The sequence below is a fragment of the Drosophila persimilis genome, unplaced genomic scaffold, assembly GCF_003286085.1.
Source record: "Drosophila persimilis strain 14011-0111.01,24,50 unplaced genomic scaffold, DperRS2 tig00000579-arrow-pilon, whole genome shotgun sequence".
Lineage (NCBI taxonomy): Eukaryota > Metazoa > Arthropoda > Insecta > Diptera > Drosophilidae > Drosophila > Drosophila persimilis.
The window spans coordinates 3,191,183-3,215,931 of NW_020825322.1; the positions used below are offsets into that span (position 1 = coordinate 3,191,183).

General features: G+C 46.1%; 3 protein-coding genes and 4 long non-coding RNA genes across 7 annotated transcripts; 4 read left to right on the forward strand and 3 right to left on the reverse strand.

Annotated features, from left to right (window-relative positions):
* Window positions 1-150: 150 nt before the first annotated feature.
* Window positions 151-5,191, forward strand: LOC6598588 (protein flightless-1). Its single transcript, XM_026990555.1, has 4 exons — window positions 151-438; window positions 680-3,858; window positions 3,921-4,071; window positions 4,160-5,191. The coding sequence occupies exons 1-4, from the start codon at window positions 385-387 to the stop codon at window positions 4,568-4,570; spliced, it is 3,795 nt and encodes a 1,264-aa protein (XP_026846356.1). The 5' UTR covers window positions 151-384; the 3' UTR covers window positions 4,571-5,191.
* Window positions 5,192-5,661: 470 nt separating this feature from the next.
* Window positions 5,662-8,853, forward strand: LOC6604420. Its single transcript, XM_026990546.1, has 5 exons — window positions 5,662-5,753; window positions 5,813-6,033; window positions 6,174-7,304; window positions 7,359-8,582; window positions 8,668-8,853. The coding sequence occupies exons 2-5, from the start codon at window positions 5,883-5,885 to the stop codon at window positions 8,748-8,750; spliced, it is 2,589 nt and encodes an 862-aa protein (XP_026846347.1). The 5' UTR covers window positions 5,662-5,753; window positions 5,813-5,882; the 3' UTR covers window positions 8,751-8,853.
* A 1,336-nt stretch (window positions 8,854-10,189) lies between these two features.
* Window positions 10,190-10,784, reverse strand: LOC113566170. The gene is made up of 4 exons (XR_003408971.1): window positions 10,624-10,784; window positions 10,481-10,571; window positions 10,340-10,420; window positions 10,190-10,280 (listed from the first exon to the last, which is right to left on the reverse strand). It is a non-coding gene; the product is annotated as an uncharacterized LOC113566170 (long non-coding RNA).
* A 3,289-nt stretch (window positions 10,785-14,073) lies between these two features.
* LOC6603864 lies at window positions 14,074-14,424 on the forward strand. The gene is made up of 2 exons (XR_003408972.1): window positions 14,074-14,153; window positions 14,239-14,424. It is a non-coding gene; the product is annotated as an uncharacterized LOC6603864 (long non-coding RNA).
* Window positions 14,425-15,759: 1,335 nt separating this feature from the next.
* LOC113566168 lies at window positions 15,760-16,353 on the reverse strand. The gene is made up of 4 exons (XR_003408969.1): window positions 16,194-16,353; window positions 16,051-16,141; window positions 15,910-15,990; window positions 15,760-15,850 (listed from the first exon to the last, which is right to left on the reverse strand). It is a non-coding gene; the product is annotated as an uncharacterized LOC113566168 (long non-coding RNA).
* A 3,943-nt stretch (window positions 16,354-20,296) lies between these two features.
* LOC113566146 lies at window positions 20,297-22,800 on the forward strand. Its single transcript, XM_026990484.1, has 3 exons — window positions 20,297-21,251; window positions 21,306-22,529; window positions 22,615-22,800. The coding sequence occupies exons 1-3, from the start codon at window positions 20,297-20,299 to the stop codon at window positions 22,695-22,697; spliced, it is 2,262 nt and encodes a 753-aa protein (XP_026846285.1). The 3' UTR covers window positions 22,698-22,800.
* Window positions 22,801-24,160: 1,360 nt separating this feature from the next.
* On the reverse strand, window positions 24,161-24,749 carry LOC113566169. The gene is made up of 4 exons (XR_003408970.1): window positions 24,591-24,749; window positions 24,448-24,538; window positions 24,311-24,387; window positions 24,161-24,251 (listed from the first exon to the last, which is right to left on the reverse strand). It is a non-coding gene; the product is annotated as an uncharacterized LOC113566169 (long non-coding RNA).

Here is a 24,749-nt window from a genome sequence, read left to right on the forward strand (position 1 = left end):
TGCGATATATACATATCGATAACAAGTTATTTGAGGAGTTTTGCAGCACTATAGTGTTGGTTAAACTAATCGGCGTTCATCCGCACGCAGCAGCTGAGTAATCAGGGTGACCAGGCCTCAAAACTGCCTATTAAGCGATCCAATCGATGTGTACAAATTGTATGTAGTGGCAGGTTGCTGGCCACACCAATTATAGAGCTGCTCCACACCTGGCCAGAGGCCTGGCTACCACCACCACACACATCATTCAGTGGAAATAGGAATAGCTAGCAGCAATAACAAGAACAGGGCCAGGCCAGCTTGTGGCTTATCTTCGTGTCCGCCGTCGTCGCCGTCGCCCGGAGTAGTCGTTTTTTAAATCAATTTTATGTGGATTTTATCAAAATGAGTGTCCTACCGTTTATACGCGGTGTTGACTTTACCAAAAATGATTTCAGTGTGAGTATATTCCCCTCCCTGTTCACTCCCCGCCCCTCGCGACCCCTCCTCCCGCTGTGTGCGTTTTTTGTGTCTTGCCAAAAACAGGTCACAAAAAAAAGTCATCTATGACGGAACGCGAGGAATTTGTCATCCCACAGCTGCACAGCTGCTTGTTTTTGTTGCCTTCTGCTGCTGCTGTATTGATGATTGATACCCATTGATGATTGATGATTGAATGTGTTCTGATTGTTGATTTTAGCAAACATTCCCCAGCTCCATGCGGCAAATGTCGCGGGTGCAATGGCTCACTCTGGACCACACACAGCTGCAAGAGGTGCCCGAGGAGCTGGGGCAGCTGCAGAAGCTGGAGCATCTCTCCCTCAATCACAATCAGCTGGAGAAGATCTTCGGCGAGCTGACGGAACTGACCTGCCTGCGCTCGCTGGATCTGAGGCACAACCAGCTGAAGAACAGCGGCATACCGCCGGAGCTGTTCCACCTAGAGGAGCTGACCACGCTGGACCTGTCGCACAACAAGCTGAAGGAGGTGCCCGATGGCCTGGACAGGGCCAAAAATCTGATTGTTCTCAACCTGAGCCACAATCAAATCGAGTGCATACCCACCCCGCTGTTCATCCATCTGACGGATCTGCTGTTTCTGGATCTGTCGCACAATCGCCTAGAAACCTTGCCACCCCAGACGCGCCGTCTGACCAATCTGAAGACCCTCGACCTCTCGCACAATCCGCTGGAGCTGTTCCAGCTGCGCCAGCTGCCCTCCCTGCAGAGCCTCGAGGTGCTGAAGATGAGCGGCACGCAGCGGACGCTCCTCAACTTTCCCACCAGCCTGGACAGCCTGGCCAATCTCTGTGAGCTGGATCTGTCGCACAATTCGCTGCCCAAGCTGCCCGACTGCGTCTACAATGTGACCACCCTGGTGCGTCTCAATCTCAGCGACAACGAGATTAACGAGCTCAGCTCCAGCATGGAGTCCTGGCAGCGCCTCGAGTCCCTAAATCTCTGCCGCAATCAGCTAACCGCCCTGCCCGCCGCCCTCTGCAAGCTCCCGAAGCTCCGGCGACTCTTCGTAAACGACAACAAGCTGAATTTCGAGGGCATACCCTCGGGCATTGGGAAGCTCGGTGCTCTGGAGGTCTTCTCGGCGGCCAACAATCTACTGGAGATGGTGCCCGAGGGCGTGTGCCGGTGCGGGGCCCTCAAGCAGCTGAATCTGAGCTGCAATCGCCTGATCACACTGCCCGATGCCATCCATCTGCTAGAGGGACTCGACCAGCTGGATCTGCGCAACAATCCCGACCTGGTGATGCCCCCCAAGCCGAGTGAGGCCAGCAAGGCCACCAGCCTGGAGTTCTACAACATTGATTTCAGCCTACAGACGCAACTCCGGTTGGCCGGAGCCGCTGTACCGCCCTCGATGCCTGCCACAGCCACGCCCAAGGACTCGACGGCGCGAAAGATACGCCTGCGACGCGGCCCACGCTCCGATGGCGATCAGGATGCGGCCAAGGTGCTCAAGGGCATGAAGGACGTTGCCAAGGACAAGGACAACGAGGGCGAAGCCTTCGGGCTGCCGGAGGACGGCAAGCCCGAATCGCTGAAGCCCAAACGTTGGGACGAGTCGCTGGAGAAGCCGCAGCTGGACTACTCCAAGTTCTTCGAGAAGGAGGACGGCCAGCAGCCGGGCCTGACCATCTGGGAGATCGAGAACTTTCTGCCCAACAAGATCGAGGAGGTGGTGCACGGTAAGTTCTACGAGGGCGACTGCTACATTGTGCTCAAAACGCGGTACGACGACCTGGGCAACCTCACGTGGGAGATATTCTTCTGGATCGGCAACGAGGCCACCCTCGACAAGCGTGCCTGTGCGGCCATCCATGCGGTTAATCTAAGGAACTATCTGGGAGCCCGCTGTCGGACGATTCGCGAGGAGCAGGGCGACGAGTCGGACGAGTTTCTGGCTTTGTTCGACACGGAGGTCATCTACATCGAGGGCGGGCGCACGGCCACCGGTTTCTACAACATCGAGGAGATGATACACATCACACGGCTGTACCTGGTGCATGCGTATGGGGCCACTGTACACCTGGAGCCGGTGGCTGTCACCCTGGCCTCGCTGGATCCCCGGCACGCGTTCGTCCTGGATCTGGGCAGCCGCATTCACATTTGGCTGGGCAAGAGCTCCAAGAACACGCTCAACTCGAAGGCCCGCCTCATGGCTGAGAAGATCAATAAGACGGAGCGCAAGAACAAGTGCGAGATTAATGTGGAGCGGCAGGGCGAGGAGAGCGCCGAGTTTTGGCAGGGACTGGACGTCACAGCGGAGGAGGCGGCGGCCCAGCCGCCTGAGGAGCATGTCCCCGACGACTACCAGCCGGTGCAGCCGCGCCTCTACCAGGTCCAGCTGGGCATGGGCTACCTGGAGCTGCCGCAGGTGGAGCTGCCGGAGCAGAAGCTCTGTCACACGCTCCTCAACAGCAAGCACGTCTACATCCTCGACTGCTACACGGATCTGTTCGTCTGGTTTGGCAAGAAATCCACGCGCCTGGTTCGAGCGGCGGCCGTCAAGCTCAGTCGGGAGCTGTTCAACATGATGGATCGGCCGGAGTGTGCCCTCGTGATGCGCGTCCCGGAGGGCAATGAGATGCAGATCTTCCGCACCAAGTTCCTCGGCTGGGATGAGGTCATGGCCGTAGACTTTACGCGTACGGCCAAGTCCGTGGCCAAGACGGGGGCCAATCTCACACAGTGGGCCCGGCAGCAGGAGACGCGCACGGATCTGGCTGCCCTGTTCATGCCACGCCAGTCGGCCATGCCGCTGGCCGAGGCCGAGCAGCTGGAGGAGGAATGGAACTACGACCTGGAAATGATGGAGGCCTTTGTTCTCGAGAACAAGAAGTTCGTCCGCCTGCCGGAGGAGGAGCTGGGCCATTTCTACACGGGCGAGTGCTATGTGTTCCTCTGTCGCTACTGCATACCCGTCGAGGAGCCCGAAGCGGGAGAGGATACAGCGGATCCAGCAACAGCGGATGAGAGTCGGAATCCCAGCCAGCAGCAGCTGCACCAGCAGCAGCAGCAGCCCGAAGATGAGATCCAGTGCGTGGTGTATTTCTGGCAGGGTCGCAATGCCGGCAACATGGGCTGGCTGACGTTCACGTTCACGCTGCAGAAGAAGTTCAAGGCAATGTTCGGCGAGGAGCTGGAGGTGATGCGCATCTTCCAGCAGCAAGAGAACCTCAAGTTCATGTCCCACTTCAAGCGTAAGTTCATCATCCACACGGGCAAGCGCAAGGACAAGGCCGTCACGGCCGAGGGCAAGGCGCCCGTTGAGTTCTTCCATTTGCGATCGAATGGCGGGGCCCTGACCACGCGCCTCATCCAAATCAATCCGGATGCAGTGCATCTGAACTCGGCTTTCTGGTAGGTGTCAATCCCTCTTCTGCCTCTGATCGCAATCGCTGATGAAAGCTCTCTCCCAACAGCTATATACTCCATGTGCCATTTGAAACGGAGGACGAATCGCAGTCGGGCATCGTGTACGTGTGGCTGGGCAGCAAGGCCTGCAATGAGGAGGCCAAACTGGTCCAGGACATAGCCGAACAGATGTTCAACAGTCCTTGGGTGAGCCTGCAGGTAAGTGGTTTCCCCGCACCCCGCATTCCGCTCTCGTGATCAAAAGGACACTAAAAGGTTCACTTGTCACTCCACGCACTCCACTTAGATCCTCAACGAGGGCGACGAGCCGGAGAACTTTTTCTGGGTGGCCCTTGGCGGCCGGAAACCCTACGACACGGATGCGGAGTACATGAACTACACGCGGCTCTTCCGGTGCTCGAACGAGCGCGGCTACTACACGGTGGCCGAGAAGTGTGCCGATTTCTGTCAGGACGATCTGGCCGATGACGACATCATGATACTCGACAATGGGGAGCATGTCTTCCTGTGGATGGGGCCGCGGTGCAGCGAGGTGGAGGTGAAGCTCGCGTACAAGTCCGCACAGGTGTACATACAGCATATGCGGATCAAGCAGCCGGAGAGGCCGCGCAAACTGTTCCTCACGATGAAGAATAAGGAGTCGCGCCGCTTTACCAAATGCTTCCACGGATGGAGTGCCTTTAAGGTGTATATCTAAGCCTTTCGAATTGTAGAGGAGGATCCTGTGGGTGGGAAGGGGGCTTGTGGCCGCTGCCGTGACAGTGCAGCAGCCGCCGCCGGACATGACACAAATTGCAGCACACGAAACGAAAACGAAAACGACAGAGAGAACACACACACATAACAGAAAGAGAAAGAGATAGAGATAGAGGGAAAAAGTGAAAATATCACCCAGCTAAAAAAAAAAGAAAAGGAAAAATGTTTGTACTTTTATAATGTATTTAATTGTTTATATAATTAATGTAATTTTTTATTAGAGCACTTTCTCTCATCCCCAGCCCAATCCCAAGCCCAGCCCTTAACTAATTAGCTAACTCCAAGCCAAGTATTCGCATGCGCTACCTATATAAAAACCCCTCTATATACATACATACATATGTATATGTAAACGCAATATTTATATGCAGAGGTGAGAGAGGATTACTCCTTCGTGCTAGTCCTTTTAAAATGTTAACCTAAAGCTAGCTGTAATAAATCAAAACAAAACGAAACGAAAAAAAAAAACAAGAAACGGAAAGCAAAGCATATGGTCTAACTAATTGTACAAATCTATCGTATTTATTAATCCTTCAAATAAAAGAAATTGGAACAAAACAGAGTTCGATAATGGCTGATATTCTCTTCGACTTTGAATTAAAGAAAGGCGTTAAGGCATGAAATTTAAATTTAAGTTTGAGTGTGATCGCTGAAATCTGCACACAGGGATGATTAGATATCGTTTCCCATGCGAAAAGCCTCCCTGTTTTTGCATAAATTTGCATCTTGTATTGGTATTTAATATTTCAAAAATACCAAATTATTTTACTTGGCACAATTCCTTTTAAGAGCTGAACCATCAGCAAACATTTTAGCAGTCGAAATTTATACTCTTTTAGCTCTTTTACTTGTAACATTAAAAATATGTGATTGTTTGATTATTCCCGCGCACTCTCGAATTCTGCACGGTATATCGATAAATGGACATCGCGATGGGCAACTGATTTTGATGCATATGGCGCGTGTGTGCGAATGGCGAGTGTGTTTATTTGTGTGTGTGTGTGTGTTGGCGTCGGTGTCTAGTCCGCGTTAATTTTCTTGCCGTGCAAATTGTTGAATGAAAAGGAATTTGGGTGCAAAAATATAAGAACGACTCCGCTTAACTGTTCAAATCTCTTGCACAGGTAAGGAACGGCCATTATTTAGGCACTTCTGCAACTTGTAACCAAATGTGCCATTTCAGTGGTTAGGAGGGAACGGGAACACAACGCGACGCGACGCAACACAACGCAACGCAACACAACACACAGATTATGGAGTTGTTCGACATGGTTAAAGCCACCCCACCGCCGCTACGGGTTCGGGACTCCAGCAGCTCAACTGCCAAACTGCCAGAGACACCATCGCCGCAGCCACCATCGGCGATGGCCGCCGCCGCCGCCACCTCTTCGTCGCATCATTCGGGTAAGCACAGCGTTTGGCGAGTATGGACCACCTCAAAGGATTTTGGCATGCACACGCACACGAACACGCACACCTATGCACCCTTGCACGTGCACACATTTCGATATACATATACTTATACATGCATGAATTTTATATAGACGTCGATGCATTGGACGCTTCCGTGGAGCCCTGCAAACGTTTCGTCGTCCGCCTAAAGCGCACCGTTTCCCGGGAACTAACCAAAGAGGCGGACGAGGACAAAGGACCAAAGGGCAAGGACAAGGACAAGGACAAGGATAAGGATAACGATCATGATTCAGATGATAAGGATGGTATGGATGACGGGGACGATTCGATGCAGCATTCGATTCCGCCAAAAACCAAGGCCCAACAAAAGATGTTTGCCGATCTCCATCAGCCAGCATCCGCGTCCCAGCTGACCAAATCTGTGGTGGTGCGCCTCAAGCGTTTGACCACAACAGAAATTGAGAGTTACATTACATCATTCCCCCCATCCCCATCCAATACAGCCATATCCACATCAACGCCCAAGTTCTCAAGCACACCTATGCCGGGGTCACGCAAACGCGGTCGCCCGAGGAAGGATCCAAATACCAGTGACGTCCCAGAGACCCCCTCGCCCCCCAAGAAGCCCAAAGTACACATCAAGGTACCGTTGGTGCAGAATAGTGGTAAAAATCGTTCACTCAAGCAAACGCTGGCCGCAACAGCGACGACCGAAGAGCAGCCCAGAACAAGCAAAGCGGCGGCACAGCTAAGAAGGCAGGAGCTGATCGATCGCTTTGGCTCCCGTTTCTTTGGCTGCATGGTAAAGCTGAATCGTGTCAAGATGCCAGACCAGCAGCTCAGGGGAAGCGTGATGCAAGGAGCAGTGTGCAAGGCCAAGAAGACACTGAAGTGCCCCACCAAGGGGCGGCCGCGGAAGTCCAACCTGTCGGTGTCTTTCAGCGAATCCGTGGAGATTTTGGGTAGCAATGAGAGCAGCACCCAGCGTCGCTCTACGCTGGGCTTGTCCACGAAGCGCAGGGGTTCGCCAAAACCAACGCGCCTTCAGCGTGTGGATGCCACTGGGAATGTGCTGGAGGATATTTTGCTTGCCACCCCAACGGGCAAGGATAAGCGCCGCTCCTGCAACGGTTCTTCCGGGTCTCCGGTGAATCGCAAGCCTAAGAGGTCGGCCATGAGTGTCCCGGTGATGGGACTGGCCAGCCTGCGTCTCGAAGATGATCAAAAGCCCGAGAACGATGATGAAGATGAGGAGTACATTGGTAAGCGAAGATCCAGCCTGTTTTTCCTTAACTTATACTTTATCCTTTATCCAGTGCCCAACGAGCTGCCGCGCACCCAAAGAAAAAGCACTCCGGTTCCCAAGAAGCGCAAGAAGATTTCCGTGACGACGACCATCAGCGACAGTGAGACAGAGCAAGAGCTGCAGGAGCCGAAGGAGAAGCTGAAGAAGGGGGCCGGGTCCAAGTCCGGGTCCCCTCAAAAGGCACAAATGCCAGAGAAATTAACCGAAAAGAAGGAGTCACAGAAAACAGAGACGGATATGGAGACAGAAGAAAAGTTAGTAGAAAAATGCAACAGCGATAAGGATAAATATATAGTCGACGGAGAAGCAGAGAAAGTCGTGGGAGCAAATGAAAAACGAGTCGAAGGAGAAGAGAAACCAGTCGCAAATGCAGTGGAGGACCACAAAGAAAAAGAAACCGAGGCAAAGGAAGATCTCGATGCCGAAAGAACAACCATAACGAAGAATAGGGAAGAAAACGAAAACGAAAACGACAAGGATTCCGAAGCGAATGTAAAAGCGGACGGAAACGGACACGGGGACGAAAACGTTGCCGATAAAGAAAAGGACGCCGGAGCTACCAGCTTGATTGAAGCGGAAATAGTGCCCGAAGCAGAGGTAGAAGTGAAATCGGAATTAGAACAAAAACGAGAGGTGCGCGCCGCAAACGATGAGAAAGCGGATGGAACTAATAAGGATGAGGACCTGCTTGATTTGGTCGATGAGACTCTCTTGGATAAGCTAGTGCTGGAAGAATCGGTGAGGGAGGAACGGAAAAAAGATGATATCGGTGAAATACTGGATCTGGGTGCAACAATGGATCTGGGTGCAGCCCTGGATGTTGTGGATGGCAAAGCAGAACCACCGCTGACGGCCGAGGACGAGGAGGATATACTGGAAATCCAGACTTCCTTGGAGGATGTGCGTCAGCTGCATACGCCCACATCTAGTCCATGCAGGAGCGTCGTACCCCACCAGCGTTCAGCAGCACGCATCGACTCTGGCGACTCGGAGGCTAGTTTCAAATCCTTGAGCGCAGCGACCGATACCTCCATCAACCAGGATCTCGTCGTGACACCCCCTCGTCCACTGGAAGCTGCCCCATCGCCCACATTGCCAGATGAGCTAATATCCATGCATAATTGCAACATAACCAGCATTGATCCGACTTCCAGGGGGGCTACCCCGCCGATACCATTCTTCGCCATTGAGTCCGAGCGCCCGTCCGAGGACGATGATCTGGTTACGTTACCGGGTGAGTTGTGGCCCCCATGTTAAAGCCCCACCCCCCTCTCGCAGCAGATCGTGGTTTTAACCAAGACTTCCTCTATCCGCCACAGAGCACGACTTTCATCTGAGCTCCAGCCGACATGCCATCTCCAGGGGAACTCTGGATGACATCATGACTGCGTTAGACTCCTAAGCAGCTCTGAGAAAAACTCACACAACTCATCACACTATAAAAATAGAATTTCACATAAAAACATTTACACACACACGCCCACAAATACACACACACACACATACACTGATCCTCTTCTGAATTCACTAAAGAATTGGCAACTTTGGTCCCGAAGGCATTTCTTTTCTTAGCTGAAACTTAGTTAACTTTTATTATTTTCTATTTTTAATAGTTAGATATGAATTTTTGCTTTTGTGTTTCTTCTGGATTTGTTGGTTGTTTTTCTTTGCTCTTTAAATGTATAAATCCTTCCCTCAAAGTTTATTAGTTGGCTAAATTTTCTTTTGTTTCTTGTGAAAAGAAAACCCTCTAGCTAATCATTAAGTTTCCTGTTTAATAATGCTTAAAGTCCCTTTTGCTTAAAACTTGAAAACTTTTCGTGGGCCTCTCCAGGACGCCGTATTTTGGATCGGCTTCTAAAGAAGCTTCCATAGCCCATACACATATTGAAATGTCGATCATTTTTCCCATCGCATGCCCTCACCCCTCGCCCCATTCCCGAGGTTTTTTATTTTATTTTTTTTTGTAGTTGTAAGTTTAATAGTTGTATAAGAGAAAAGGGGAAGCCCCTCAAGGAAAGTGGGTGCAGGGCAGGAAAGGCTTTGGGACAGTTGCGACTCTAGTCTGATAAACACACACACACACACAGACACACACCTATGTTAGAGGGGATTTACGTTAAGCAAAATGAGGAGCAAAATTCACGACATTCGCAACACAGAATGTCATTATGTTTTGTTAACATAATAACCGTAATGTTTAAGTTGCTTAAACATAATGTTATATATATATATATTAATTATATTCTACAGATTAAATGGTTAATTCGAAACCCCACTCACAAATGTCAAAAAAGAAAAAGCAAACAAATTCATACATTCATATATAATATATTTATATATGTATAAATCCGTGTGAAAAAACCGCAGAATAGTTGTAAGCTCGATGTATTACTAAAGAAAATAATATTCTATATGTGTAAATAAAGTCCTAAAAGAACATTTCGTTCTATTCAGTTTTATGGAAGACCTACGCGAGCACTCATCTGATCCATGACGGCTCGTACGGTTTTTTCAATACTATTCAAACTGAGACGCGATCCAATCCAAATTCTTAAATCTGGTAGATCCTTTTCAGTGCGATATATCGCAAGTCTTCCCACAATAGTCTATGAGAACTAGGCATACTCTTCGAGTGCCGGGTAGTGAGTGTTGTAGTGAGAAACTCGACCTCAAACTGTTTGCCATAACTCGACAGATGTCGCCGATACCATAAGCTCGTCAATTCAAGTCGAATGTCCGATGACGGACCATTCTGATCTCAGACATCTGCGCTCCGCAGCCTTATTCCAGTTCAACTTTACCAGCCCCACCCAAACCCATGAATAACATTCAGCAACATGTTGTACGCACCATTTTTAATATTATTTAATAAAAAACAGAACAGTTACAGTACGGTACCATTTGGCCCAATAATAGTATCAAGATATATCTGTAAGGGGAAAACAGAATCAATAATCTATTAATGAAGCAAACATATTTGACTCTTACCTGCACGACTATCAGGGAAAAGTATTGCAATCCTCAGGCCCCCAAATCCCCAATGTATGTATCAATTGTATCAAACATTTCCTGTAAGAATAACATAAGTTAATATTCTACACCTGGTATTAAAGCTATTTAGGCACTCACCGATACAGGTGTTGAAATTTATGTTATCCGTGTATGTTAAGTGTGTAACAGAAGTTCTCATTATGCGTTGAAAAAGATCGTCGGAAAACGCCTGTAAATTATTGACGAGATATTTTTGTTATGATTTTATTGATTCTTCCTACCTGACATGTGATGCCATCCACATTCCCACATCCTAAAAGCGGAGGATGTGGGACGGTACCATCACTAGGCGGTCGTATTGTGTAAGACCCCCCTAACACTTGTTCACTATTGCTTCGACATTAACTTGAAAGTAACTAACGAAAATTTGAAAAAATGTAATATTTGGAATTTAGAATTTGGAATTTGGAAATATTTAGATGTGTTCCTGACGATCTCAGGGAGTAGACTGAATGATTTCACGTTAAAGTCCCGTAGCTGCTCGTGACAGCTGCTTTTGTTCGACGGCTGGCCTACTGTTTGCCACTATGTATAGGCACTCTATGTTGCACAACGAAGGGCCCGTCGCCAGTGCTGTCGAAAGTGTAACTTTGCTTTGCAGCTAATCTTGGGTGTGATAATGGCCTGTTTTTCCAGGATACGGATGCAGACTCACTGCTGTGGCATCGTTTCCATTCCTTGTACGGCTTTGAAGAGGAGCCCAAGGAGATAAAAGCTGCGGTGCTGGCAGTGAAGCGTTACCAAGGTGCAAATATCCGAGATCTCCAATCTCGTAGCCAATTACTTTCTCGCCTGCTTGGGGATGGCTGTGCGTTGCGTTTATGGCGAGGACATATCGCAGAATTTCCAGTGCAATCGCCATCTGGATGACCAATGCGATGAGTGGACGCGGTGGAGTGGAGTAGCCACTATTAGTATCAGCTGCTGCTCAAGGTCGGGAGAAGGGGTAGCGGACTGCTAGGACGCTCCTCGACCTAATGAAGTGGCTCCAAAGGGCACAATCCATTCGAACCATTCCCGCATTTGGACCAACAATGTGCAAGTGCCTTTAGAGACGAGGGCGGGAACTGTAGGCCCCCACAGCTTGGAATGGGAGGTCGCCTGTAGGAGCTAAGGGGCATTAGGATGCTTTCTTGAATGCGTTAATTACTTTTCGTATTTAAATGGAAAAGGGTTTGATTCTCTTAGCCAATGATCACAAATGCTTTTGTTTTATTAAAATCGATTTACTGCATGGCGCTGTCCATCTAGTAGCTCTTCGGCAGCTTTATATCCCCCTCTGCCCACTGAAGCACTTCTGAAGGACTGTGATGATGTTCCACACAGTGGCCGGAATATATAAAACGCTCTGGTGTTTTGTTTATTTGTTGAACACCATCCAGCAACAACTTTCGATAGCGTCGATGCGAAATGCCCAATATGTTAAGATCCCGCGGAACAATTAGCTTACATTTCCCGGACAACGTGTGGACACATTCCCCAATTTCCCAAAGCAGTCCGAATATTTTGACATTTAGATAGAGTTGTTTCGACGGCCATTCAAATATTTCTCTCGCTCACTCTGAGTGCTTTTCAATGCATGCTTTTGCTTATGTTTGGAGCGCCCATGTAGCTTAGTTTTTCCGTAATCTAGTTACCTGGTCTTTCCATTCTACTGCTGGTATGTTTGTTCTATTCATTTCTTTCGTCATTCACAAAAACTTTTCGAGCGAACAACACGTACAAATAAACGTAGAGAATTTGAAATTATTTTTTACCAAAATTTTTATATTTTTCCAATTCAAAGTGTCAATTTTCTAAAAATATTTTGGATAAGTGAAAATTCAATTCAAAGTGACATAATTTATTTTCTAAAAATATTTTGGATAAGTGAAAATTCAATTCAAAGTGAAATAATTTATTTTCTAATAATAATTTGGACAAGTGAAAATTTGGCATCCGTCAAAGCTATTGCGATCTGGAACTGTGCTCGCTGTGGTAACGCAAGCATTTTGCGATTCTGCCAAAACTTGCTGACTGATTCGATTCCGAGCTGGCCAAAGGAGCGGGGGACGGGGTCCTTCAACTGCATAAGATAGTGGACTGTACAGCATTGGTCATCAAAATGTAATCAAAAGCCCAGGCTTTTCAATTGAACAGTGGAGACAGAGCTGAGCTATTAAACAATAGTTTGGAAAAGGACCACATCACCGAGGTTGCAGCCAGCAGTATCTTAAAAAGAGTTCCAATGCCAGAGATTCGACAAGGCAGTCTCTTGCAAATGTCTCCCAACATGGAGGTGGTAGAAAGATATGAGCTAGAAGGTCCCTCTTCGGAAGGCTCTGTCTTAATCCACTGGGACGCTGCAAGGTGGCATTGGACGACTACTAAACCACCTGAACCCAGTTCCAGTCCAGTCTGCTGCGAGAGCACAACGACGGAGAGCTGTGTCTACTACGACAAAAGGTGAGTCACCAGACGCGTCTCTGTAGGGATACTCACCTCCTTTTGCCCTCTGTAAGATTGGCTTTGCAACGGCGTTGTTTTGATGTCGTCGGGGTTGTCCGCTGCGCTGTTACATCGGTCGGAGTGCACCCTGCACCTTTGTCTTGCGATTACTTGGATGATTACCGGTATATATTTATACCTATATATTTTATATCTATGGTAAGATGATATAGTCTGCAGTATTAAGCAATTTATAATGTCGTTCCTCCATCACTCTCACAGAATGGACTATGAAACACACCGCATCTTGGAAACAATGACACAAGCACACTGTACTGCTGAATTAGAGAGTTTCTCCATGGTTGAGTGCATTTTTTGATACGCATTTACAACAGGAGCGACAAATGCCACTGAAGAAGGGACTGGACACTTGTGGCTGATAGTCCGAATGTTGGGATGTCTATCAAAAATCTACACCCTAATTTGGCCCCGACGCTGTTCGGTGATCTCGTTTTGAGGGTCGACAATGTTGACTTTGAAAAATGTGCTGAAGGAGCAGCTCTTTTCCGTTCAGTTTCTGGAGGTGCACCCTGCACCGTTGTACTATGGTAAGAATAATAATTTAAGAATCTAATAAGAATTTCATAATCTCTGCGGACCTTCTCTCGCAGTGCATACAGTTCCCCATGGTTATCACGAAGCAGACCGGTCTGGGACTAGGATCAGGGGGTATAGCAGTCTTCTATACCATTTCTTGACCATCGATCCATCGCTGGTACTCTGATTCATATGGAGGTCACGTGGCAGCGTCTCAGTGGATTGGGAAGGAAGCTTCACGAATGAGACCTCATCTAGCACACTTCCTTTTACCACTTCCATGCTGAGGGAGTTTTGGAAGAGATTGCCCAGTGGAATCTCTGGGATTCGGGCTATTTTCAAGACGCTGCTTCCTGAAACCTTCGTGATGTGGGACATTTATAAGGCACTGCTTAATAGAACTTTCGTGTTGGAGGACTTTTTTCACACTTTTTTTTTTCGTGTGGTACTCCTTTCCAAAGATAAAAATATACCAGAAAAAGCTATAAAAGAAAAAATATAAACTATATTTGTCCAAAACGACTTTTTATAGATTTGGGTCTTTAAAAATATTTCATATTTTTTTTTATGGACTAGTTTTCCTTAAAAAATTTTGTAAATCTATTATTTTTATTTACTTTTTTCAGAGGTTGTGCTTCTTTTTTCACAAAACTTAACTATTTCACGCCATTCTTCGCCATTGAGTCCGAGCGCCCGTCCGAGGACGATGATCTGGTTACGTTACCGGGTGAGTTGTGGCCCCCATGTTAAAGCCCCACCCCCCTCTCGCAGCAGATCGTGGTTTTAACCAAGACTTCCTCTATCCGCCACAGAGCACGACTTTCATCTGAGCTCCAGCCGACATGCCATCTCCAGGGGAACTCTGGATGACATCATGACTGCATTAGACTCTTAAGCAGCTCTGAGCAAAACTCACACAACTCATCACACTATAAAAATAGAATTTCACATAAAAACATTTACACACACACGCCCACAAATACACACACACACACATACACTGATCCTCTTCTGAATTCACTAAAGAATTGGCAACTTTGGTCCCGAAGGCATTTCTTTTCTTAGCTGAAACTTAGTTAACTTTTATTATTATTTTTGCTTTTGTGTTTCTTCTGGATTTGTTGGTTGTTTTTCTTTGCTCTTTAAATGTATAAATCCTTCCCTCAAAGTTTATTAGTTGGCTAAATTTTCTTTTGTTTCTTGTGAAAAGAAAACCCTCTAGCTAATCATTAAGTTTCCTGTTTAATAATGCTTAAAGTCCCTTTTGCTTAAAACTTGAAAACTTTTCGTGGGCCTCTCCAGGACGCCGTATTTTGGATCGGCTTCTAAAGAAGCTTCCATAGCCCATACACATATTGAAATGTCGATCATTTTTCCCATCGCATGCCCTCACCCCTCGCCCCATTCCCGAGGTTTTTTATTTTATTTTTTTTTGTAGTTGTAAGTTTAATAGTTGTATAAGAGAAAAGGGGAAGCCCCTCAAGGAAAGTGGGTGCAGGGCAGGAAAGGCTTTGGGACAGTTGCGACTCTAGTCTGATAAACACACACACACACACAGACACACACCTATGTTAGAGGGGATTTACGTTAAGCAAAATGAGGAGCAAAATTCACGACATTCGCAACACAGAATGTCATTATGTTTTGTTAACATAATAACCGTAATGTTTAAGTTGCTTAAACATAATGTTATATATATATATATTAATTATATTCTACAGATTAAATGGTTAATTCGAAACCCCACTCACAAATGTCAAAAAAGAAAAAGCAAACAAATTCATACATTCATATATAATATATTTATATATGTATAAATCCGTGTGAAAAAACCGCAGAATAGTTGTAAGCTCGATGTATTACTAAAGAAAATAATATTCTATATGTGTAAATAAAGTCCTAAAAGAACATTTCGTTCTATTCAGTTTTATGGAAGACCTACGCGAGCACTCATCTGATCCATGACGGCTCGTACGGTTTTTTCAATACTATTCAAACTGAGACGCGATCCAATCCAAATTCTTAAATCTGGTAGATCCTTTTCAGTGCGATATATCGCAAGTCTTCCCACAATAGTCTATGAGAACTAGGCATGAAAAATCGAATATCAACTGGCATACTCTTCGAGTGCCGGGTAGTGAGTGTTGTAGTGAGAAACTCGACCTCAAACTGCTTGCCATAACTCGACAGATGTCGCCGATACCATAAACTCGTCAATTCAAGTCGAATGTCCGATGACGGACCATTCGGATCTCAGACATCTGCCCTCCGCAGCCTTATTCCAGTTCAACTTTACCAGCCCCACCCAAACCCATGAATAACATTCAGCAACATGTTGTACGCACCATTTTTAATATTATTTAATAAAAAACAGAACAGTTACAGTATGGTACCATTTGGCCCAAGAATAGTATCAAGATATATCTGTAAGAGGAAAACAGAATCAATAATCTATTAATGAAGCAAACATATTTGACTCTTACCTGCACGACTATCAGGGAAAAGTATTGCAATCCTCAGGCCCCCAAATCCCCAATGTATGTATCAATTGTATCAAACATTTCCTGTAAGAATAACATAAGTTAATATTCTACACCTGGTATTAAAGCTATTTAGGCACTCACCGATACAGGTGTTGAAATTTATGTTATCCGTGTATGTTAAGTGTGTAACAGAAGTTCTCATTATGCGTTGAAAAAGATCGTCGGAAAACGCCTGTAAATTATTGACGAGATATTTTTGTTATGATTTTATTGATTCTTCCTACCTGACATGTGATGCCATCCACATTCCCACATCCTAAAAGCGGAGGATGTGGGACGGTACCATCACTAGGCGGTCGTATTGTGTAAGACCCCCCTAACACTTGTTCACTATTGCTTCGACATTAACTTGAAAGTAACTAACGAAAATTTGAAAAAATGTAATATTTGGAATTTAGAATTTGGAATTTGGAAATATTTAGATGTGTTCCTGACGATCTCAGGGAGTAGACTGAATGATTTCACGTTAAAGTCCCGTAGCTGCTCGTGACAGCTGCTTTTGTTCGACGGCTGGCCTACTGTTTGCCACTATGTATAGGCACTCTATGTTGCACAACGAAGGGCCCGTCGCCAGTGCTGTCGAAAGTGTAACTTTGCTTTGCAGCTAATCTTGGGTGTGATAATGGCCTGTTTTTCCAGGATACGGATGCAGACTCACTGCTGTGGCATCGTTTCCATTCCTTGTACGGCTTTGAAGAGGAGCCCAAGGAGATAAAAGCTGCGGTGCTGGCAGTGAAGCGTTACTAAGGTGCAAATATCCGAGATCTCCAATCTCGTAGCCAATTACTTTCTCGCCTGCTTGGGGATGGCTGTGCGTTGCGTTTATGGCGAGGACATATCGCAGAATTTCCAGTGCAATCGCCATCTGGATGACCAATGCGATGAGTGGACGCGGTGGAGTGGAGTAGCCACTATTAGTATCAGCTGCTGCTCAAGGTCGGGAGAAGGGGTAGCGGACTGCTAGGACGCTCCTCGACCTAATGAAGTGGCTCCAAAGGGCACAATCCATTCGAACCATTCCCGCATTTGGACCAACAATGTGCAAGTGCCTTTAGAGACGAGGGCGGGAACTGTAGGCCCCCACAGCTTGGAATGGGAGGTCGCCTGTAGGAGCTAAGGGGCATTAGGATGCTTTCTTGAATGCGTTAATTACTTTTCGTATTTAAATGGAAAAGGGTTTGATTCTCTTAGCCAATGATCACAAATGCTTTTGTTTTATTAAAATCGATTTACTGCATGGCGCTGTCCATCTAGTAGCTCTTCGGCAGCTTTATATCCCCCTCTGCCCACTGAAGCACTTCTGAAGGACTGTGATGATGTTCCACACAGTGGCCGGAATATATAAAACGCTCTGGTGTTTTGTTTATTTGTTGAACACCATCCAGCAACAACTTTCGATAGCGTCGATGCGAAATGCCCAATATGTTAAGATCCCGCGGAACAATTAGCTTACATTTCCCGGACAACGTGTGGACACATTCCCCAATTTCCCAAAGCAGTCCGAATATTTTGACATTTAGATAGAGTTGTTTCGACGGCCATTCAAATATTTCTCTCGCTCACTCTGAGTGCTTTTCAATGCATGCTTTTGCTTATGTTTGGAGCGCCCATGTAGCTTAGTTTTTCCGTAATCTAGTTACCTGGTCTTTCCATTCTACTGCTGGTATGTTTGTTCTATTCATTTCTTTCGTCATTCACAAAAACTTTTCGAGCGAACAACACGTACAAATAAACGTAGAGAATTTGAAATTATTTTTTACCAAAATTTTTATATTTTTCCAATTCAAAGTGTCAATTTTCTAAAAATATTTTGGATAAGTGAAAATTCAATTCAAAGTGAAATAATTCATTTTCTTAACATATTTTGGATAAGTGAAAATTCAATTCAAAGTGAAATAATTTATTTTCCAATAATATTTTGGACAAGTTTAAATTTGGCATCCGTCAAAGCTATTGCGATCTGGAACTGTGCTCGCTGTGGTAACGCAAGCATTTTGCGATTCTGCCAAAACTTGCTGACTGATTCGATTCCGAGCTGGCCAAAGGAGCGGGGGACGGGGTCCTTCAACTGCATAAGATAGTGGACTGTACAGCATTGGTCATCAAAATGTAATCAAAAGCCCAGGCTTTTCAATTGAACAGTGGAGACAGAGCTGAGCTATTAAACAATAGTTTGGAAAAGGACCACATCACCGAGGTTGCAGCCAGCAGTATCTTAAAAAGAGTTCCAATGCCAGAGATTCGACAAGGCAGTCTCTTGCAAATGTCTCCCAACATGGAGGTGGTAGAAAGATATGAGCTAGAAGGTCCCTCTTCGGAAGGCTCTGTCTTAATCCACTGGGACGCTGCAAGGTGGCATTGGACGACTACTAAACCACCTGAACCCAGTTCCAGTCCAGTCTGCTGCGAGAGCACAACGACGGAGAGCTGTGTCTACTACGACAAAAGGTGAGTCACCAGACGCGTCTCTGTAGGGATACTCACCTCCTTTTGCCCTCTGTAAGATTGGCTTTGCAACGGCGTTGTTTTGATGTCGTCGGGGTTGTCCGCTGCGCTGTTACATCGGTCGGAGTGCACCCTGCACCTTTGTCTTGCGATTACTTGGATGATTACCGGTATATATTTATACCTATATATTTTATATCTATGGTAAGATGATATAGTCTGCAGTATTAAGCAATTTATAATGTCGTTCCTCCATCACTCTCACAGAATGGACTATGAAACACACCGCATCTTGGAAACAATGACACAAGCACACTGTACTGCTGAATTAGAGAGTTTCTCCGTGGTTGAGTGCATTTTTTGATACGCATTTACAACAGGAGCGACAAATGCCACTGAAGAAGGGACTGGACACTTGTGGCTGATAGTCCGAATGTTGGGCTGTCTATCAAAAATCTACACCCTAATTTGGCCCCGACGCTGTTCGGTGATCTCGTTTTGAGGGTCGACAATGTTGACTTTGAAAAATGTGCTGAAGGAGCAGCTCTTTTCCGTTCAGTTTCTGGAGGTGCACCCTGCACCGTTGTACTATGGTAAGAATAATAATTTAAGAATCTAATAAGAATTTCATAATCTCTGCGGACCTTCTCTCGCAGTGCATACAGTTCCCCATGGTTATCACGAAGCAGACCGGTCTGGGACTAGGATCAGGGGGAATAGCAGTCTTCTATACCATTTCTTGACCATCGATCCATCGCTGGTACTCTGATTCATATGGAGGTCACGTGGCAGCGTCTCAGTGGATTGGGAAGGAAGCTTCACGAATGAGACCTCATCTAGCACACTTCCTTTTACCACTTCCATGCTGAGGGAGTTTTGGAAGAGATTGCCCAGTGGAATCTCTGGGATTCGGGCTATTTTCAAGACGCTGCTTCCTGAAACCTTCGTGATGTGGGACATTTATAAGGCACTGCTTAATAGAACTTTCGTGTTGGAGGACTTTTTTCACACTTTTTTTTTCGTGTGGTACTCCTTTCCAAAGATAAAAATATACCAGAAAAAGCTATAAAAGAAAAAATATAAACGATAAACGATATTTGTCCAAAACGATTTTTTATAGATTTGGGTCTTTAAAAATATTTCATATTTTTTTTTATGGACTAGTTTTCCTTAAAAAATTTTGTAAATCTATTATTTTTATTTACTTTTTTCAGAGGTTGTGCTTCTTTTTTCACAAAACTTAACTATTTCACGCCTGGTTGTATTGTACTTTCTGAAAAGCTGATGAATGCAGCTATAAAATCTATCCAAACACTTTGTAAATTTTGTGCTTTATATTTTTGTTGTTAAAATTTGGACTTTGAAAACTCGCTGAACTCGAAATAAATTTATTCCTTGGGGTTTTGTATTTTTCTGGTATAAGTATAGTAATTGTAAGTAACCCGCCGCTACGGGTTCGGGACTCCAGCAGCTCAACTGCCAAACTGCCAGAGACACCATCGCCGCAGCCACCATCGGCGATGGCCGCCGCCGCCGCCACCTCTTCGTCGCATCATTCGGGTAAGCACAGCGTTTGGCGAGTATGGACCACCTCAAAGGATTTTGGCATGCACACGCACACGAACACGCACACCTATGCACCCTTGCTCGTGCACACATTTCGATATACATATACTTATACATGCATGAATTTTATATAGACGTCGATGCATTGGACGCTTCCGTGGAGCCCTGCAAACGTTTCGTCGTCCGCCTAAAGCGCACCGTTTCCCGGGAACTAACCAAAGAGGCGGACGAGGACAAAGGACCAAAGGGCAAGGACAAGGACAAGGACAAGGATAAGGATAAGGATAACGATCATGATGCGGATGATAAGGATGGTATGGATGACGGGGACGATTCGATGCAGCATTCGAGTCCGCCAAAAACCAAGGCCCAACAAAAGATGTTTGCCGATCTCCATCAGCCAGCATCCGCGTCCCAGCTGACCAAATCTGTGGTGGTGCGCCTCAAGCGTTTGACCACAACAGAAATTGAGAGTTACATTACATCATTCCCCCCATCCCCATCCAATACAGCCATATCCACATCAACGCCCAAGTTCTCAAGCACACCTATGCCGGGGTCACGCAAACGTGGTCGCCCGAGGAAGGATCCAAATACCAGTGACGTCCCAGAGACCCCCTCGCCCCCCAAGAAGCCCAAAGTACACATCAAGGTACCGTTGGTGCAGAATAGTGGTAAAAATCGTTCACTCAAGCAAACGCTGGCCGCAACAGCGACGACCGAAGAGCAGCCCAGAACAAGCAAAGCGGCGGCACAGCTAAGAAGGCAGGAGCTGATCGATCGCTTTGGCTCCCGTTTCTTTGGCTGCATGGTAAAGCTGAATCGTGTCAAGATGCCAGACCAACAGCTCAGGGGAAGCGTGATGCAAGGAGCAGTGTGCAAGGCCAAGAAGACACTGAAGTGCCCCACCAAGGGGCGGCCGCGGAAGTCCAACCTGTCGGTGTCTTTCAGCGAATCCGTGGAGATTTTGGGTAGCAATGAGAGCAGCACCCAGCGTCGCTCTACGCTGGGCTTGTCCACGAAGCGCAGGGGTTCGCCAAAACCAACGCGCCTTCAGCGTGTGGATGCCACTGGGAATGTGCTGGAGGATATTTTGCTTGCCACCCCAACGGGCAAGGATAAGCGCCGCTCCTGCAACGGTTCTTCCGGGTCTCCGGTGAATCGCAAGCCTAAGAGGTCGGCCATGAGTGTCCCGGTGATGGGACTGGCCAGCCTGCGTCTCGAAGATGATCAAAAGCCCGAGAACGATGATGAAGATGAGGAGTACATTGGTAAGCGAAGATCCAGCCTGTTTTTCCTTAACTTATACTTTATCCTTTATCCAGTGCCCAACGAGCTGCCGCGCACCCAAAGAAAAAGCACTCCGGTTCCCAAGAAGCGCAAGAAGATTTCCGTGATGACGACCATCAGCGACAGTGAGACAGAGCAAGAGCTGCAGGAGCCGAAGGAGAAGCTGAAGAAGGGGGCCGGGTCCAAGTCCGGGTCCCCTCAAAAGGCACAAATGCCAGAGAAATTAACCGAAAAGAAGGAGTCACAGAAAACAGAGACGGATATGGAGACAGAAGAAAAGTTAGTAGAAAAATGCAACAGCGATAAGGATAAATATATAGTCGACGGAGAAGCAGAGAAAGTCGTGGGAGCAAATGAAAAACGAGTCGAAGGAGAAGAGAAACCAGTCGCAAATGCAGTGGAGGACCACAAAGAAAAAGAAACCGAGGCAAAGGAAGATCTCGATGCCGAAAGAACAACCATAACGAAGAATAGGGAAGAAAACGAAAACGAAAACGACAAGGATTCCGAAGCGAATGTAAAAGCGGACGGAAACGGACACGGGGACGAAAACGTTGCCGATAAAGAAAAGGACGCCGGAGCTACCAGCTTGATTGAAGCGGAAATAGTGCCCGAAGCAGAGGTAGAAGTGAAATCGGAATTAGAACAAAAACGAGAGGTGCGCGCCGCAAACGATGAGAAAGCGGATGGAACTAATAAGGATGAGGACCTGCTTGATTTGGTCGATGAGACTCTCTTGGATAAGCTAGTGCTGGAAGAATCGGTGAGGGAGGAACGGAAAAAAGATGATATCGGTGAAATACTGGATCTGGGTGCAACAATGGATCTGGGTGCAGCCCTGGATGTTGTGGATGGCAAAGCAGAACCACCGCTGACGGCCGAGGACGAGGAGGATATACTGGAAATCCAGACTTCCTTGGAGGATGTGCGTCAGCTGCATACGCCCACATCTAGTCCATGCAGGAGCGTCGTACCCCACCAGCGTTCAGCAGCACGCATCGACTCTGGCGACTCGGAGGCTAGTTTCAAATCCTTGAGCGCAGCGACCGATACCTCCATCAACCAGGATCTCGTCGTGACACCCCCTCGTCCACTGGAAGCTGCCCCATCGCCCACATTGCCAGATGAGCTAATATCCATGCATAATTGCAACATAACCAGCATTGATCCGACTTCCAGGGGGGCTACCCCGCCGATACCATTCTTCGCCATTGAGTCCGAGCGCCCGTCCGAGGACGATGATCTGGTTACGTTACCGGGTGAGTTGTGGCCCCCATGTTAAAGCCCCACCCCCCTCTCGCAGCAGATCGTGGTTTTAACCAAGACTTCCTCTATCCGCCACAGAGCACGACTTTCATCTGAGCTCCAGCCGACATGCCATCTCCAGGGGAACTCTGGATGACATCATGACTGCATTAGACTCTTAAGCAGCTCTGAGGAAAACTCTCACAACTCATCACACTATAAAAATAGAATTTCACATAAAAACATTTACACACACACGCCCACAAATACACACACACACACATACACTGATCCTCTTCTGAATTCACTAAAGAATTGGCAACTTTGGTCCCGAAGGCATTTCTTTTCTTAGCTGAAACTTAGTTAACTTTTATTATTTTCTATTTTTAATAGTTAGATATGAATTTTTGCTTTTGTGTTTCTTCTGGATTTGTTGGTTGTTTTTCTTTGCTCTTTAAATGTATAAATCCTTCCCTCAAAGTTTATTAGTTGGCTAAATTTTCTTTTGTTTCTTGTGAAAAGAAAACCCTCTAGCTAATCATTAAGTTTCCTGTTTAATAATGCTTAAAGTCCCTTTTGCTTAAAACTTGAAAACTTTTCGTGGGCCTCTCCAGGACGCCGTATTTTGGATCGGCTTCTAAAGAAGCTTCCATAGCCCATACACATATTGAAATGTCGATCATTTTTCCCATCGCATGCCCTCACCCCTCGCCCCATTCCCGAGGTTTTTTATTTTATTTTTTTTTGTAGTTGTAAGTTTAATAGTTGTATAAGAGAAAAGGGGAAGCCCCTCAAGGAAAGTGGGTGCAGGGCAGGAAAGGCTTTGGGACAGTTGCGACTCTAGTCTGATAAACACACACACACACACAGACACACACCTATGTTAGAGGGGATTTACGTTAAGCAAAATGAGGAGCAAAATTCACGACATTCGCAACACAGAATGTCATTATGTTTTGTTAACATAATAACCGTAATGTTTAAGTTGCTTAAACATAATGTTATATATATATATATTAATTATATTCTACAGATTAAATGGTTAATTCGAAACCCCACTCACAAATGTCAAAAAAGAAAAAGCAAACAAATTCATACATTCATATATAATATATTTATATATGTATAAATCCGTGTGAAAAAACCGCAGAATAGTTGTAAGCTCGATGTATTACTAAAGAAAATAATATTCTATATGTGTAAATAAAGTCCTAAAAGAACATTTCGTTCTATTCAGTTTTATGGAAGACCTACGCGAGCACTCATCTGATCCATGACGGCTCGTACGGTTTTTTCAATACTATTCAAACTGAGACGCGATCCAATCCAAATTCTTAAATCTGGTAGATCCTTTTCAGTGCGATATATCGCAAGTCTTCCCACAATAGTCTATGAGAACTAGGCATGAAAAATCGAATATCAACTGGCATACTCTTCGAGTGCCGGGTAGTGAGTGTTGTAGTGAGAAACTCGACCTCAAACTGCTTGCCATAACTCGACAGATGTCGCCGATACCATAAACTCGTCAATTCAAGTCGAATGTCCGATGACGGACCATTCGGATCTCAGACATCTGCCCTCCGCAGCCTTATTCCAGTTCAACTTTACCAGCCCCACCCAAACCCATGAATAACATTCAGCAACATGTTGTACGCACCATTTTTAATATTATTTAATAAAAAACAGAACAGTTACAGTATGGTACCATTTGGCCCAAGAATAGTATCAAGATATATCTGTAAGAGGAAAACAGAATCAATAATCTATTAATGAAGCAAACATATTTGACTCTTACCTGCACGACTATCAGGGAAAAGTATTGCAATCCTCAGGCCCCCAAATCCTCAATGCGTGGGTTGTATCAAACATTTCCTGTAAGAATAACATAAGTTAATAATCTACACCTGGTATTACAGCTATCTAGGCACTCACCGATACAGGTGTTGAAATTTATGTTATCCGTGTATGTTAAGTGTGTAACAGAAGTTCTCATTATGCGTTGAAAAAGATCGTCGGAAAACGCCTGTAAATTATTGACGAGATATTTTTGTTATGATTTTATTGATTCTTCCTACCTGGCATGTGATGCCATCCACATTCCCACATCCTAAAAGCGGAGGATGTGGGACGGTACCATCACTAGGCGGTCGTATTGTGTAAGACCCCCCTAACACTTGTTCACTATTGCTTCGAAATTAACTTGAAAGTAACTGACGAAAATTTGAAAAAATGTA